Below are 16,702 nucleotides of genomic sequence, written 5' to 3' on the forward strand. Positions count from 1 at the left end.
ATGCTAAACCTAATAATAATTAGATTAGAACAAGAAATAGAAAGATTTGTGAATTTTCTTTCAAACTTAAGATCAAAGTTGTCTATTATTTATAATACTTGAAATTTCTAGTTTTTTTTCAAAATTAATTTTAGGGGTGATTTCCTGGCTTGGTACACACCAAAAACATATAGGGGCAATTATGTGTGTAAGTTTTAGAAAATTAAGAGTTTAAATATATATTTATATATATTTTTTTAAACTGGAAAAAAACGTTCATAATATATGGAAAATTTAATCGTTTAAGTCAAAACAACCTATCTTTTTTAATCATATTTTAAAAACTACAATTCAGTGTCTCTAAAAACAAAGAATTTCCTATGGAAACTAAATTCAGAGCTATTACGTGTATATTTTTTCTGACTATAGTTCGAGCATTAATTTTTAGTGCGCATGTGGTTGCGTGCAAGGATTTGCATGGGCATGCAAAAGTCACGTTAAAGTACCCGCTCTATTCGGGTTTGGAAGACGAGTCATTTCAGATCATAGAAGGGAAGCCACTCGGGGATTATTTGGCAATTGGTGAAGCAAAGCTAAGAAGTTTGTTTGGAATAGAAGGAGAGGATGGAATAAATGTTAGAGTGAATGAAATAGAAGTGGATAGGTCGGAATTAAACCATTCAATTTCAGAATTCAAAATAGCAGAGAATGAAGACATATTAATAGAGTTAATTTTGAATGAAGAGCTTGATTTAAAGTACAGGGATAAAAAATTAGAAGGTCAGATGAACTTCTTTGGAGGAAAGGGCGAGTATAATTCGAGAAAACAAGAAGGAATACTATTTCTGGGTTTTTCTTCAATGGATGATGAGACTTTAATAAATTCTTCAAATGTCCCTAAAGCAATTTCTGTGAGGGAAAAGCTTCCAATGACATTCGGGGAGTTAAAGAAGGTTATTGAAAGTTTTGTAAATCCTTTAGAATTTTCAATAGAGTCGGTAACAACAGTAAGAAACCCAGAAAAGGATTTGATAGTAGAGATAAATGGTAAAGATCAGGATAAAATATCAGATTTAGAAAATGGAGATTTGATAAGAATAAAGATAAGAGATTTAAGTTCAAGAACTGGTGAAAATAATGTAGAGATTAATCACGAAGCAGAAAACTTTAGGAAAGATAGTTTTAAAAGATCAGAACAAGGAATCCAGGGGAATTTCCCAGTAATGATCATATTTTCCAACAGAAGAGAAGTTCCAAACGAAGTAATAAGTTTGAATGAGGATTCAAAGGTGGGAGATTTACTTGAAAGATTATATAAAGTAAAATTTCCAGGAACAGAAAACACAATAATTTCAAGTGAAAATAGAATTGCAATTCAAAATGAGCAAGGAAGAGAAGTAGATCAGATGGACGATCTGGAATTAAAAGAGTTTATACCTGAGGGAGTTAGTGTTTCAGAAAATAGACCTTTATTAGTCTATGTAACAGTTTTTGGAAGTGAAGATGAAAGCAAAAAGGACGAATATAATGAATCAAGTATAAGACAAGATTTGAGTGAGATTTTTGAGACAAAGAATGAGAAAGAAATCGATGAATTAATATTAAATATTAACAACCAGGTGAAAGTAATTGAATCTGATTTAGAGGCAATACAAGATAGAAAGAAAGGCTCCGATATCCCAATTGTGAGATTTGTAAACCAAGAAGGGATGTTAGAGCACGAGGTAAAAGGGGACCCTTCTTTGATTACAATAGCTTCACTATATTCGCAAGCACAATTGGTTTTGAATTCTAGAGGAAAAAATGAAAGGAACTGTGTATTAGTTTATGGTGATGATAATACGGTTTTGGACCCAAATAATCACGAAACAATAAGTACATTAAGAGGATATTTTAAAGGGATGAGAGTAACCTTGAGAGAGCCTAGAAAGGTAAAAGCTGAGATCTTGGGTTACTTAAGTATAAGCAAGGAATCTGATGATAATCAAATTAATAGCAAGATTGTGTTTACCAGGAATCTAGAGATTCCAGAGATTATTTCAGTCATTGATTTTTTAAAGATGGTTTATTCAAATTACAGTAGTGAGTTATCAAAATACCTAATAATTGGAATTCAAAAAGATTTAGGGAATGAAAGATTAATGGAGTATTTACCAGCTCCAAAAACCCCATCTTCAATCACATATTTAACATTTCACTCAGAAGCAAACGATTTAAGTGTATTGCTGGAGGTTATCCCAACCAAGAGTATTGAGATCATGTTAATGATTCCTCCAAATTCAGTTGGGGAGGAATTGTCAGAAAAGACTGAGGATTCTGATTCTAATGATGAGTCTTTGCTCGAATATAGACTTAAAATACTTTCAAATACAACAATAAGGGAATTGATTGAAAGTTTAATAGAGAATAAGGTTTTAGATAAATCTATTTCAGGTAAAACAGTCCAAATAAAAGATAAAGCAACTAATGCTTATTTGAATAGTGATTATATTATTGGTTATCATATGTCAGGAAAGGGGGGTGGAAGAAAAAAAGAACTAAGCAAAATGATTTTTGTCGTTGAGATTATTAAAAAGTTTAATTTTAATGTAACTTTTTATAATTACAAGGGAGAAGAGTTACAAATCGAGCCATATCAAGTTAATTCAAGGTGTGATCAGAGTATTAAGAAACTAAAGGAAGAAATTGTTTCTAATGGAATAAAACGGGGGTTTTCAGTAGATATAACTCAGATAGGTATAGGCTCAGGATTTGACATAGGGAAAGAGTTCAAGAAGATAGTGTACGCAATATTAAAAGATTCAGATAAAGTAAATAACAGTGGTTTTGTTCCAAATGATGACCTAAGGGTTTATGTACTCAAGGAAAATCAAGAAGAATCTGAAAATAATGAAATACAAGAATTTGGTAATGAGAGCCAAGTCAAATTAGAAAACATGAGAACTGATCAAAGTTCAAAGTTAGAAATTCCCTTAAGCATAGAGAATTGTCCATTAAATACAATGCTAGAAAAAAGATGGTTCATTGTTCCAATGAGTTTAGGACTTCCAATTGGGGAGTTAAAAGAATTGATTGACAACATTGCGATGCTAGGAGGGATGGACTTTGACTTATTTGGTGAGACAGAAAAGGGAAAAATTGAATTTAGTGAGGAAACTGAGAGTTGTTTGAGCTTGGGAATCACTGAACTGGGACATTTGACGGCTATTTGTAATGGGAAAAAAAGTAATAGGACCAATAGAAAGGTTGAATTGAACAAATCTGTATCTCAGGCTATTTTTGATGATATATGCGAAGATAATGGGAACTCTGATAAATGCAATAAACCAACGGGAGAGATGTTGGATAAACTTTCAAGTTACAAAAAGGACCAAGTGGATGTTATTTTTGAGGAAAATTCGGCTGAAGAGTTTAGTGATGAGGAAATCAAGGAAAGAGACGAAAAAAATCGAGAATCTATGGAATTGTTGAGGAAAATTGAAAAGAAAATTGATCAGATGGAGGAAGAGGAGCTAAATTTGAAAAGGAATAAGAAGATGGTGGATAAACTTATTAAAAAGGAAGCTTTAGCTTCCTCAAAAACCAATTTGAAAGAAAAAGAGTTATTGAAGTTGTTGAGAGATTTTCTGAATGTTTATGTCTCTAAAGGCACTGCTGGACTTGGTAGATTCTGTAGAAAACAAGGGCCTGATAAGATTGAGCAACTTGTCGCCTACATTTCCACCAGTGAGGGGAGAAAAAACTCAAGAAAACTTGCAAAGAAAATTGTGCAAAGAGAAAGGAGAAAAAAGAGAGGAAAGAGAAATCCAAGGAGAGTTTTTTCCAGTGGTAAAAATGTCATGTTGGATGTTGAATATTCTATCATACCCAAAATTGCTCAGTATTCTGAGTTTGAAGAAGATTCATCTTCCACGTACACAACTGAAAGTGAAAGTGAAAGCAGCAATTTAAGTCGCTCAGAAGATGAGGAAAAGGTTTATCAGGCTAGAAATGTCTCCGGAAGAAAAAAGAAATCATTGAAAAGCAAAGCTGAAAGTTTTGAGAAAAAGTACCTCAATGGGGATTTGGATCCTGTCACGAATGCCCAAAAGAAGAGTAAAAAAAGAAATGGAATTATTAAAGCTTTTAAGAAGATACCCGTAATATCTCCAACTCTCTCATTCTTTTACTCTCGTCTATCAACAAAAGGTAGGAAGAAGAGGAGAGCAAAAAAGTATATTAAAGAGATACGAAAATTGGAGATCCAGTTTAGAAAAAAGGCATACGGGTATTTTCAAGGGCAGGAATACTATCAGCAGGGAGATGAACAAAGTCAAGAAGATAATTACTTGATTCATTTAATGAGTTACTAAATGTTATATGGTTTTTAATTACTTAAAATTTTTAAGTCCAAATTAATTATATTTTTATTCTAAACTCCAATACTTATTCGTCTCCATTCTCATTTGAATTAAAATTAATTCAAATTCCTCGCTTCACTAATCCTAAACTCAATTTTTTAACCTATTAGTAACATCACTAGTCCCCACCCCCTCTTCCATACAGAATTATATACCGTCTTTATTTTACATGTACCAGTACCGGTATTATTTGCCAATGTGCGCGCCCAATTGCTGCAAATACTTTCTTACTTGACATGCAATGGCCAGTACGTATAAAGTGTGAGGAAAGAACGATGAGTTTGATGTAAGAGTTTAAGAGTTTGAAAGTTGTGAAAAGGTAGTGTAGAATAAAAGTAGGTAGAAAAAGTTACTAAAGAAGAAGAAATTCAGGTAAAGTGTGGAAGCTTTGCTTGAGTTTAGGTAGAAGGTAAAATGATCATTAAAAAATTGGTATGCAGTGTTTTTCTGATCATCTTTGGTGAAATATTTCTGGTTATATCAGCTTCAACAGAGTTTGAAGGCTTTAAGCTTGGTAGGGTTGAACCTCAAAAGTTAAGCATAAATTCAAAAACTACCAGCTTGAATGAATATGGGTCACTAGGAGTTTACTCCTTTAAAAATGCCAAAGATGAAATAGTCATGAGAACTATTCTTTTTTCGGACTATGCAGTATTGTTTGATGAAGCTAGAAGACAGTTTTGTTCTGGAAAGTATTCAGTTGACTCTCGTACCTACAATCCAGGAAATCAAATACCTTTTTTCTTAAACTATTGGACCGATCAATATACTTACAGATACTGGGTCTTGGAATCAGATCAGGGAGTAATATGTATGCTTCCTTATACATTAGAAACCAACTTTACCAAAGTCGTCACTGAAGTGGATTCGGATTTTCACTTTGAGCTTGCTCCTGCCTATGAACCAAATAATACCAACTCAATAATCCAGCAAAGTCCTCTTTTTGAGTACTCTAAAAGCTGTACTTTGAGTCTTTTCCAAGGATGTTTTTCGTCTGAATTCACCCTTTCTCTTCCGGATTCTTCCTTTAGTTCTGGATTCGAGCTAGTCATCAGAGGTGTATCTGAGTTCAGGACATACAAAGGAATCTTCTCAGAGCTCATATTCTATGATAATACAGCTTCAAATGCAAGAATTTTGTATATACTCATTAATCCAGACATGGTCGGCGTACATCTAGTAGGCAGTGGGAATCAGGTTTGGGGTGAGTTGAAGCACCAAGCAGAGATTGGTAATATGAAGTTCATTTATGATTTTAGAGTCATCTTCAAAGAAAATTGGATATACGTTACTTCTCCCCAAGGCCAGACTTTGGTATCATCTGAACTTCCACAAGACTTTTCTACTCTTGGTAAGGTTGTCTCATCCCCAAGGAGTACATCAGATCCTATCTTTATTCAGGTTCTTCAGGCTTCCAGTGCAGAGATTTCCAAGGATTTCATTCAAAAAAAGGCTTTTTGTGTTCTCTCAACCTCTCCATTCACTTCTCAGGTTGATGATATCTTTGGGTTTAGTCAGGAAATCCTATATGCTGAAAACTATCATCTTGATATTACCTTAAGTGTCCAGTCTCCTGACTCTATTCAAGACCAGGATATCCTTCTTGCGATTTCGTTTGATGAACTTTTGATCGATCCTACCAATCTTGAGATTCAAAGAACTGGTCATTTAATCGATCCGAAACTCAGAATTGGTCTTTTTAAGGGATATATATCCTTGGAAGACATGCAAAGTAGAACCCTAATCACTGGTTCATATCCAGCAAATGTTAATTCTAAGGTAAATATTCAAATCCAACCAGTTAATAGTATAAAAAAGCTCAGGATCTTATACAAAGTAGATGATTCTGGCTGGTTTAGCCTTGCTGAAGTTTCTGGTGAGCTTAACAAACTTTTCAACAAAATTAAGTTTGAGAAGAACTCAAAACACTTAGCGATCCTGACTTATACTGTGAAAGGAGGAGCTGAGACATCTTCCCTGATATCCAGCTACACAGAGAGCACTCCATTTATATCTCCGACTGTTGATAACCTTTGCAAACTTTTGCCATTATCGTATTGTATATCTCAAGATGTGTCTTTCTACATACGGGATCTTAACCAGGAGGTAAAGGGAACAAGTAAGGTAGAGTCTTTAATGAGTGTAAATAACGTTACCATTCAAATCCCTAACTTTCAAACCTCCAACAGTGATTTAATGTATAAATGGAGACTTTTATCCAACGATATTTCAGCTTATGAGATTTCAGTATTCCAGGCCTCCATTTCGATCACAAACTTAATCACCTATGAAACAGTCTCAGGGCCTCCAATGAGTATTATTAGTCAATACTCGGAGAACTTAGGGATCTCCATAATATTCCAAGGCAACAAAATCTTCATTGTTGACTCGGAAACCAATAACATTATAGTTTCTGTATCTAAATCTAAGAATCTTACTATTAACAAGATCCAGGCATCCTTTGAAAACAAGATTTCTGTTAACTATTACTCATCTTACTCATTTATTCCCGGTCCGAAGACAACTTCTACTGAGTCTTCAATCCTGAATGTTTTTTTTGAGTGCCAATTTTTCAATCAGTGCAACTATGGGAACTATGTGTGTCAGGGTTCCAGTGCGAGACAACTGTGTAAAGATCCAGAGATCATGAAACTTTGGTATAGCGGTCCCCTAATTTCTACTGATGCTTCCTTAAGCCTGGGTATCTTTCCAAACTCCTTATCTATTTTTACCATAGGGAGTGAAAACAATAATCTCTTTCTTATTAATGTATTTGAAAGGTACATCTCTCTTAGTGATCCGTATTCAGGGAGATCTTGTTACAATGAACTTCCAAACCAGACAGTTCTGACTCAGAACTCCAGTGTTAAGTTCGGAGTAATTGTCTCAAACGGAAAGAGAGTAGATCTAATTTACTTCTCAGGAAACAATACTCCGTATATTCTGTGTTCTATAAGTATCCAAGGGAGATTTATTTCTGATTTTTATTTCTTTGAGTCCAATGGTCAAGGTTTATCATCCACAATTGGAGATATTACTATGAATACCGAATTGGACGACTTAACTAATAAGTTAACAACGGTTTTTCCTCCTTTGGAGTCCAATTCTAACAACTTGATTCCTTTCAAGCCAAGTAATCAGTTTGATTTGGAGCTTAGTTCTGAGCTTAAAGCCAATATGGGAGTGCATTTTGATATTGAACTAGATCCAAACTCAGATTCTGCTTTGGTTATTGGAGTTTCTATCTTAAATAGATACCAGGATATTCATACTCAGCTATATATTTCAGGGGGAAGCTATCCTTCAGTAATTTTGAGCTCAAATATCCCAGGAGTGGGAACTCTTACAAACTATTCCTCCATTCCAGATGAGTGTACTTTGATTAGAGACTCTTTGATAAGAGGAGGAAATGTCCAGTTCACAATAGGAGTGGATATAGAGACTTCTATTCAAGATAATTTGGGAGTCAAGGAAAAGATCAAGATCCCATATTTGTATGTTGTTTTATGTAATAAAAGCCTAGCAAAAGTTCCAATGGGAGGTTTGAATATTTACAAGCTTTTAATCTCAAACAGGTCAATACTTTCGTCCAGTACGACTTTAATTAATGGTTTCTACGCAAATAGATCCCCTTCTGAAGTCAGAGATCTCACAGTAGCTCCTGTAAATAGTGAGGATTCTTTATCAGGTTATAAAGAGAGTTGTGAGATAAGCCAGAATACAGGGGTGACTTCATACTGTCTTTCGTCCTCATTGAGGATTGAGGAAACTTCTGGACTCGAGGAGAACTACGAGCTCACAGTTTACCTGACAATCCAGGACTTTCCCCAATTCAAGTATAAGAACTCTAATTACTTTAATGGAATTAGTTACCAGGTTGGAGGAATGTCATCTTTTGTGGTGCTTTTCAATGAAACACATTTGGGTGTTTTGAACCTGATAGAGGAGAGGGAGATATGGAATCTCTATGGAGGAGATGCCTTAATGCCTGTTTCTTCCTGGATCTCGATTTCAGTGAACAGGATCTCTGGATTCATCCATTTTACATTGAATGATCAAATCTTTGCAAGTTTTCCAGATTACCCATCCCAACATATATCAATCGATGGGGTTTCCCTACTTCAGCCGGGATCTTGGAGCGTTTTCCAGGGAGTCAAACAGGACTCAGTTTATGAATCTAATAGATACCCCTTTATGTATCACGGGTTCATTGAATGTTCATTTGAAGACGACTGCCAAGCCTCAAAAGAGCGGACTTGTGTCGGAAATTCCTTTAGTGGACTTTGTCCATATCCAAGTCCGGATGAAATCGTTTGGCTCTTTAATGCTTTCCCTGAGGTGCCAACAGAAGCGAATAATGGGACTTTCGGGAGCTCCTTTGAGCTTCCAGAGCTTGTACATGCTTATAAGGTAAATGATGGGTTCTTTGACATATTTGCCTTTTATTTTTTCAAAGACTACGCAGCAATACAATATCTTTTGGATGGTACAGTTTGTAGAAACGGTTATAATGGTCAGGGAGGCGGATCTTTATCCTTAGACTCCGTTCCATCAAACTTCCAGTGGGGTTTCTATCTGGGAGATAGGACAATCAACTTAGTGGCAGATCTAGGAGGTAATGGGATCAAGAAGATTTGCAGTTTGAATATCCCAGAAAATACTGATCTTAGACTAAATGTGGTTTATCCAGTTGGTCATTTTCTTGGTATTATTGAAGCAAACAAAAAGAACAAAGCGGATTTGACTATCACAGAAATACCTCCAGAGCAGGATACTGGAAACAATCCATGTATGTTGGAAATGTTTAAGAAGTGTAAAATTAATGACCAAGTACAGCTTTCACCTGTGGATACTTATTTCAAATCCAATTATGTTTTTGAGTTGTCTTTTGTTTATGATGAATCCACAGAGTACAATATAATTTTTAAAGGACTGACAAACTATCTTTCTCTTTACCCAGTAAGCAGGAAGAAAGAAGATCTAATCAAGTTAAGTATCTTAGGGAAAAGTCTCCAGCTTTCCAACAGCAAGAGCGATATTTCTATGGCAGATATTCTTCTAGAAAGTGCTATCTCAGGAACTAGTACATTTTCTTTGTTTGCTTATTTATCCCCCAAGGAGGATAGCTTCATTTTAGTTTCGTCTCTGGATCTCGAGACGGAAAATACCAGTAGCCGTCTCAGAAATTTGGTTGAAGAATATAAAGGAGTTTCAGTTTCTCTTTACGGGCAGATCTCAGAGATTTCGATCGACAAAGTCTCCGCGACGAATCCAACTGTCTATCTCAATAACTGGATAATAGAGGTGGACAGTTTGAAGCCTTCGTCTAAGCATTTAACCTGCAGACTGGATGAAATGAATCCTGGAAGCTGGTGTGTGGGCTTGAACGCAACTTATAATCAGGTGGATTCTGACTCAAAGCTTGTTTGGTTGAATTTCACGCTCTCTAAGGATCTTCAGGGTGATCCAAGCACTTTTGAGTATTTCGACTCCTATGTTCTTAAGAAAGAAAGCAATAAGGAGCTAATGGAGCTAAAGTTTGGTTCCAAGGAGTTTCAAATCAATGATCTTATTAATAATGAGTTATCGGTTTCTTTTTACACGAATAAGACTGTGATAAAGCCTGGAGAGGTTTTCAGGCTTGGGATTGGAGTCTTAGGGGAAAGTCCGGATCAGGTCTATTTTTGTGATGAGGATAGTAACTTGTTGTTAAAGATCTCATTTCCGTCCTCCGAACTTTCTGGAGACAACTTCATAATTAACTCCAAAAAAGAGATCTTCTCTTCCTTCATGGTTGATTCAGAGCCTCTTTTAATCAATGAAACATTGCTTGAGGGTTACAACTCCTGTTCTTTTGAGTCAAATTGTGGTCTTGAAACTTTAACATGCACTGGTCAGATCTTGCTTTACCCTTGTCCAAGATCTACTCCAGGCTTAAACTGGATGATCAGTTCCAAACTTGTGGATACGGGTCTCTCAACTGGCAACTGGGGAGATGAGTTTGTGATCAACAATCTTCTAAGTTCCTTTATCATATTGGGAGATTCCCAGATCAAGTTTTACGTTCACTTCTTCCGAAATAGAATAGTTTTGTTGGATCCTAATCATGGTCTTTCCTGTTCTGGTCCTTACGTCTCAAACAAGGCAGTTGCAGAAGGAGCTAGTGTGGACTGGACAATTGGGTTGGACTCAAATCACATGGTTTTTCTTGGAATTTTTGACCAAGCCTCAAATGGTAATCAACACCATACGGTTTGTGGATTCAAGAATTTCGGAGAAGATGTACCTTTTGTGGCCATCGTTCCAGTGGGATCCAAGCCAGGGTTGAATATCTTTAAGCAATTTGGACGTGGATTTCCAACTGGAGGATATGAATCTACATCAAGCTCTAAAGATAACTATGGCTTTTATCATCCAGAGCTTGACACCAGTACCCAGCAATATGCTCCTTTAATTCCTTATGGTCAAAATATTCAGTTCTTACCTGTGGGAGTTCCAGTTATTGACAACCAGGGCTTGGAGGCTCCTCCTGGTTTCTACTTTAACAAAACAACAAGTCAGTATGAGCCTTTAGGCCCAGCTCTGGATCCAAACTCTTTAAGACCTCCTGTTCCTTACAAACTTACAGGTGGGATTGAAGAGTGTGAATTGGAGCTTTATTCCTTCTGTAACTCCACTAAAGTCACTCTACAGTCTACAATGAGCAATTTGGAAAATAGAGATTGGACCTTATTTGCAATGGTTTCAACCGGAATTCCAACTTATCCTCAAGGTTCGAGCCCTAACTTTAACTTCCAGTTCAAGTTCAAAGATAATCAAGATCAGATCAAGTTTTCCATAAACATCTCAAACTCCTCAATTATCATTTTGGGTTCGGATTCATCCCAAATTGCTGAAGCCGTGTCACCCCAATGTGGTCCATATTGCTCAACTTATCCAAAAGGTTACTTCACCTTTTGGTTACAGAAGAAGCCCAATGAAAACAAGTTTAGCCTTGGAGTGGACTACAATAGCATTCTATTGATAGAGTTTGAGTCAGATAATAGGGAATTCACCAAGGTTGAGACTGGTGGAGATTCTGGACTTAGTCTTTCTCCTCCTAAAACTTATACCCTTTGGAATCTTTTGGATTTCTCAGAGCCTCCAAAACAAAGTGCTACCACAACTACTACAAAGACTCCTTGGGATCAAGACATTAAGGATGAGTGTCATTTGGAGCTGAACCAACCTTGCAAAGGAAATGATCTAGTTCTGGATCTGCCTCTTAACCAGGGAGATATCATTTGGATCAATACTTTATTGGGAAAGTCTAATAACCCAATCAAAGTAGATGGAAGCGATTATTGGTTTAAATATAAGTTCCAGAAAGATTCAGATTCCGTGATTTCTCTGCTTTTCAACGAAACCTCAGTTGCTATTTACTTACATGATAGAGCAGAAACTTTATCTTCCAAGTATACGAATCAGCATTTACTATATGAAGGGATGGATATCACGATTGCTATAGCATCCAATAGATTCGGTTTCTTCCTTTTAAACAAGGATCTTAATGCATTAATTCATGATCCAAGCTTGAAAACTTTGGACTATAATAAGATTCTTCAAGATAATGTTCCAGATCATATCTCCAACTTTCTGCTCAAGGACGACTTCACGTATCCCAAGCACATCCTGTTTAGAGGATATGAAACTTGTACTCTATATGGTGACTGCAAATCTGCTTCTAAATCATGTGAGTCCCAAGTTATGATTGAAATGTGTAATCCAATCCAAATGGGAACTGAGATCTCAATTCAAACAAGTATCTCAGAGACTAATGTAAACAATGGAACTTGGGGAGCTTTTTTAGTTCAGAATGATCTAATTAACATTTTCCATATTGGGAACGGGGTCAAGGATGTATATACAGTTTACCTATATAAAAACAGAATTGTGCTGGAGGATATGGCGAACAATATTTCTTGCGGAGGGCCTTATCCTGGTGGAAAGACTTTGAATTTAGGGTCAGTATTGAAGTGGTCATTAGGCTTGGATTCAAAGAAATTTCTATTTTTAAACGTTCTGGATGATACAAATAGTGAGATTCTGACTATTTGTTCCATGTCATTAATTGGAGGTATAAATTCTTTGGATTTCATTTCACCAAGTGGTTTCAGTCCTAATAATTCAGTTTTTACCCAAAAGATGAATTCATTCAAACAAGGGGGCTATAAATCTACTTCTGATGGGGATTTAGGATACTACTTCCCTATCTTTGATGCTTCAAAAGGCGAGTTTTTTCCTGATGCTGTATATGGTGATAGTTTCCCTTACTATCCTCCTGGGGTTCATCCTGCTCCGATAGTTGGGGATCAATTGAATACTCCTCCAGGCTATCATTATAACACAACAACTGGTCAGTTTGAAAGGAATGACGATAATTCAGGATCTGATTTAGAGAATCCTTCAAGGCCAACTCATATTGTCAATGGTATTTCGGAGTGTGAACTTGACTTATTCACAACCTGTAATGCTTCTTCTATAAAGATTATGCCAGAGGATGTAACTTTTAAGGAGTTTTGGACCTTATTTGTGGTTTCTAGTACTGGAATTCCAGCCAAGATTTCTGAGTCAAATCCATTCAACTACAAGTATGAGTTTCTAAAGACTGAGGCTGGGGTAGAGGAACTTGTATTAAGTTTATCCATATCCAATGAGACCGTTATTTTGAAGAATGAAAAGAGAAATATAGAAGAAGTTGTTGGATCTCCACAGTGTGGTCCTTTCTGTTCAACTTATCCAAAGGGATTTTTTGCTTTTTGGATGACTTACGATTCAATTGGTAAAAAGTATATAGTTTCTATTGAAAATAATTCCAAGAAGTTGGTTGAGATTGATTCAGAAGAAGCAGAATTTGATCAAGTTAGGCCATGCCAAGCTTGTCAAGGAGATCCAGACTCTGAAATGTACAGTGTATGGAAGTTGTTTGGCTCGAAGATCCAGCCAACAGAGATTGCTACCACAACAACAACAACAACAAAGACTCCTTGGGAGGATCAAGTTATAGAGAATTGTATTGTTTCACAGGAATCTGATCCTTGCAAAGGAACTAATGTGGAAATTGTGCCTGAAATACAGGAGGGTGATATTCTATGGATCAATACAACTTTAAAGGTTTCCAATCCAAGAATTGAAGTAAACGGTAAATCGTATTGGCAGGGAATTCAATTTAAGAAAGATGACCAGAAAGTCTTTTCTCTACTATTTGATGAGCTTTTTGTAGTAGTGAATATTGAAGATTCAGGAAATGAATACTCTTCACCATATACAAACCAGACTTTAGGTTATTTGGGAAGAGAAATCTCTATTGGAATTGGAAGGAGTAAATATGGTTACTTTATTTTAGATAATAATCTTGGATCTTTGATAACTTTGAATGCAAATGGGTTGGATCTTTCATTTAATAAAGCATCTCCAATTTCTAGTCATGATGTGGTTTCCAAATTTGAACTTCAAAAAGGTTTTGTTCTTCCTCTTAATCTATTATATATTGGCTACGAGACTTGCTCACTTAATGAGGACTGTAGTTTGGAAAGAACTTCTTGTACTTCTCAAGTGGTGAAAGGTTTGTGTCCAAGCCCTAGTAGTACTAGGTCCTGGACAATAGAAACTGAGATCTCGGAAACTAATGTAAATAATGGAACTTGGAGTGAAAGTTTAGTGTTGGATGGACTTATGAATATTTACTTTTTAAGTACTTCCTCGGAAACACTCTATAATGTTTTATTTTTTGAAAACAGAATAGTTATTGAAGATGTTGATACTCAGGCTACATGTTCTGGAGCTTATCCGGGAGGAGGCTTAATAACATATGGAAAGAAGCTTATATGGTCCTTTGGAGTAAATGAAAATTCTGGTATGATTTACTTTAACTCCGCTCCAGAGGATAATCCTTCTGACTTTAAGACAATCTGTTCAATGCCTTATTTGGGTAAAAGATCTCAAATCTCTACTGTTTATCCTCTCGGGTACGCTCCTTCAAAAGCTTTATTTACTCAAAAGAAGGACGGGCTTCCGATTGGTGGCTTTGAAACCACTTCGACAGAGAATAATGGCTTTTACTTCCCAGATAAGAATAAGGATACTGGAATCCTTGAGCCTGAAAATAAGTATGGTAAATCCTATCCAGAGTTTCCACTTGGATTAAAGCCGGCTCCAATTGATGGAGATAAAACAAATACTCCTCCAGGTTATCATTACAACTCAACAACTGGTCAATTTGAGAAGAATGAAGACAATTCAAGTTCTGATTTGGAGAATCCATCAAGGCCAACTCACATTGTAGACGGCATTTCAGAATGTGATCTTTACTTGTACTCAACTTGTAATTCAACTTCTGCCAAGATTATGTCAGAAGATGCCACGTTCAAGAAGGGTTGGACTTTATTTGTGATTTTAAGTACCGGTATTCCAGAATATGGAGATAATTCCAATACTATTGCTTTTAATTATAAATACAATTTTGTTAAATCAGATTCAACAGAAAATGATGATATCATTTTGTCTCTCTCCTTTACTAATGAGACTGTGACTTTCAAGAATGAGAAAACCAGTACCGAGAGCGTGGTGGCTTCCCCACAATGTGGCCCTTATTGCTCAACTTATCCGAAAGGATTCTTTGCTTTTTGGTTAACTTATGATTCAGCTACAAGTAATTATATTATTTCAGTCGAGAACAATTCCAAGAAATTGGTAGAAATTGAAGCTGATATTTCTGGAGATTTAATATTTAATAAGATCACTCCCGTGATAGACGGAAATGGAGAAGTAGACATTTCCAATACCTTCAGTATTTGGCATCTCTTTAACAAGCAAAAGATTAATAGTGAAGTTGCTACAACAACAACCACTACTACTACATCAACAACTTCAACTACAACAGAAAAACCATGGTATGAAATAGAACTGGAAGAATGTCCTTTGGAATTGAAGAAACCATGTAAAGGCCATAATGCAATTATTAAGGATTCCCAATTCACTAAAGGAAACCTGATTTGGATTAATATGAAAACAGTAATGTCTTCACCAGAAATAGAAGTAGCTCCAAGCAAGTATTGGCATGGATTCTCCTTTTACAATGAAAATGATGAGAAAGTGTTATCTATTCTCTTTAATGAGACTTACATACTGTTGGAGGATAAACAAGCAGGAGTGGATTATCCTTCAAGATATACAAACTCCTCGTTAAATTACGTGGGAGAAACTGTTACTGTAGGTCTTGGATGGAGTAGACTTGGACTTTTTTTGATTAATGAAAATAAGGATAGCTTTATTGAAGTCAAGAATAACATGGATTATACGTTTGTTAAAATAACTCATGATTCAACTAAAAAGTCTACCTCAGACTACTTTTTGGAAGAAAACTTCCTATATCCTAATATCTTTCTATTCAAAGGATATGAAACTTGTGGTCTATATGGAGAATGTTCTGCGTCTCCAGTAGATTGCTATTCCCAAGTACTGACTGAAATATGTCCGAAGAAGGTTCCGGGGATGTACTGGACTTTTGAGAATCTTATTCACGAAACTAACGTAAATAATGGAACATGGGGAAGTGAATTCATCTTGAATGGACTTTTAAATGTTTACTTAATTAACAATGGAGCTTCAGATATTGCATCTATTTACTTCTTTGATAACAGACTTGTTTTACTGGATTCTAAGAAAAAAGTTGCATGTTCTGGACCTTATCCAAAGAATAAGATTCTTAACATTTCAGACAAAGTTAAATGGTCAATTGGATTTGGAAAGAATTATCTTTTGTATTTAAATGTTTATGATCTTAATGATAATAATAAGGAGTATTCAGTTTGTACAATTCAATATGGATCTGGATTCTTCAATCTTGAGTTTGTATATCCACTTGGATATGCACCTTCAATGGCTAAATTTAACCAATACAAAGATGGATTCCCTCAAGGAGGTTATGAATCCACATCAGATCCTGGTAATAATGGAGGTTTTTATTATCCAGATAAGGATAAAAATACCGGACAGATTAAACCTGAGGATAAGTATGGAGTGAGCTATCCATTTTTCCCACCAGGAATTAAGCCAGCTCCAATTGATGGAGATGAAACTAATACCCCTCCAAATTACCATTATAACACAACAACTGGCCAATTTGAAAAGAATGAAGATCATCCAGATCCAAATGAAATGAATCCATTCCAACCGACTCACATTGTAGATGGTATTTCAGAGTGTGATCTTTATTTATTCTCAACATGTAATGCAACTTCTGCTAAAATAATGCCAGAAGATGCCACGTTCAAGGAGGGTTG

The 16,702-nt window shown here is 35.8% G+C and overlaps 2 protein-coding genes across 2 annotated transcripts in view; both read left to right on the top strand.

Moving 5' to 3' along the window:
• Positions 1 to 359: 359 nt before the first annotated feature.
• Positions 360 to 4,331, top strand: ELE39_003513 (uncharacterized protein; the record flags this gene model as incomplete). Its single annotated transcript, XM_067346499.1, has 1 exon — positions 360 to 4,331. One exon carries the CDS (start codon positions 360 to 362, stop codon positions 4,329 to 4,331), a length of 3,972 nt encoding a protein of 1,323 aa, XP_067202828.1.
• A 462-nt stretch (positions 4,332 to 4,793) lies between these two features.
• ELE39_003514 (large mucin) overlaps positions 4,794 to 16,702 on the top strand; it is a gene marked incomplete at both ends in the record, with an annotated part of 34,258 nt that continues 22,349 nt past the window's right edge. Inside the window, 2 exons of the mRNA XM_067346500.1 lie at positions 4,794 to 7,080; positions 7,117 to 16,698. Coding sequence (XP_067202829.1) covers positions 4,794 to 7,080; positions 7,117 to 16,698 — 11,869 coding nt within the window. The remainder of the gene's footprint in view (positions 7,081 to 7,116; positions 16,699 to 16,702) is intronic.

Source organism: Cryptosporidium sp. chipmunk genotype I (genome assembly GCF_004936735.1).
Source record: "Cryptosporidium sp. chipmunk genotype I strain 37763 chromosome Unknown contig_54, whole genome shotgun sequence".
Lineage (NCBI taxonomy): Eukaryota > Apicomplexa > Conoidasida > Eucoccidiorida > Cryptosporidiidae > Cryptosporidium > Cryptosporidium sp. chipmunk genotype I.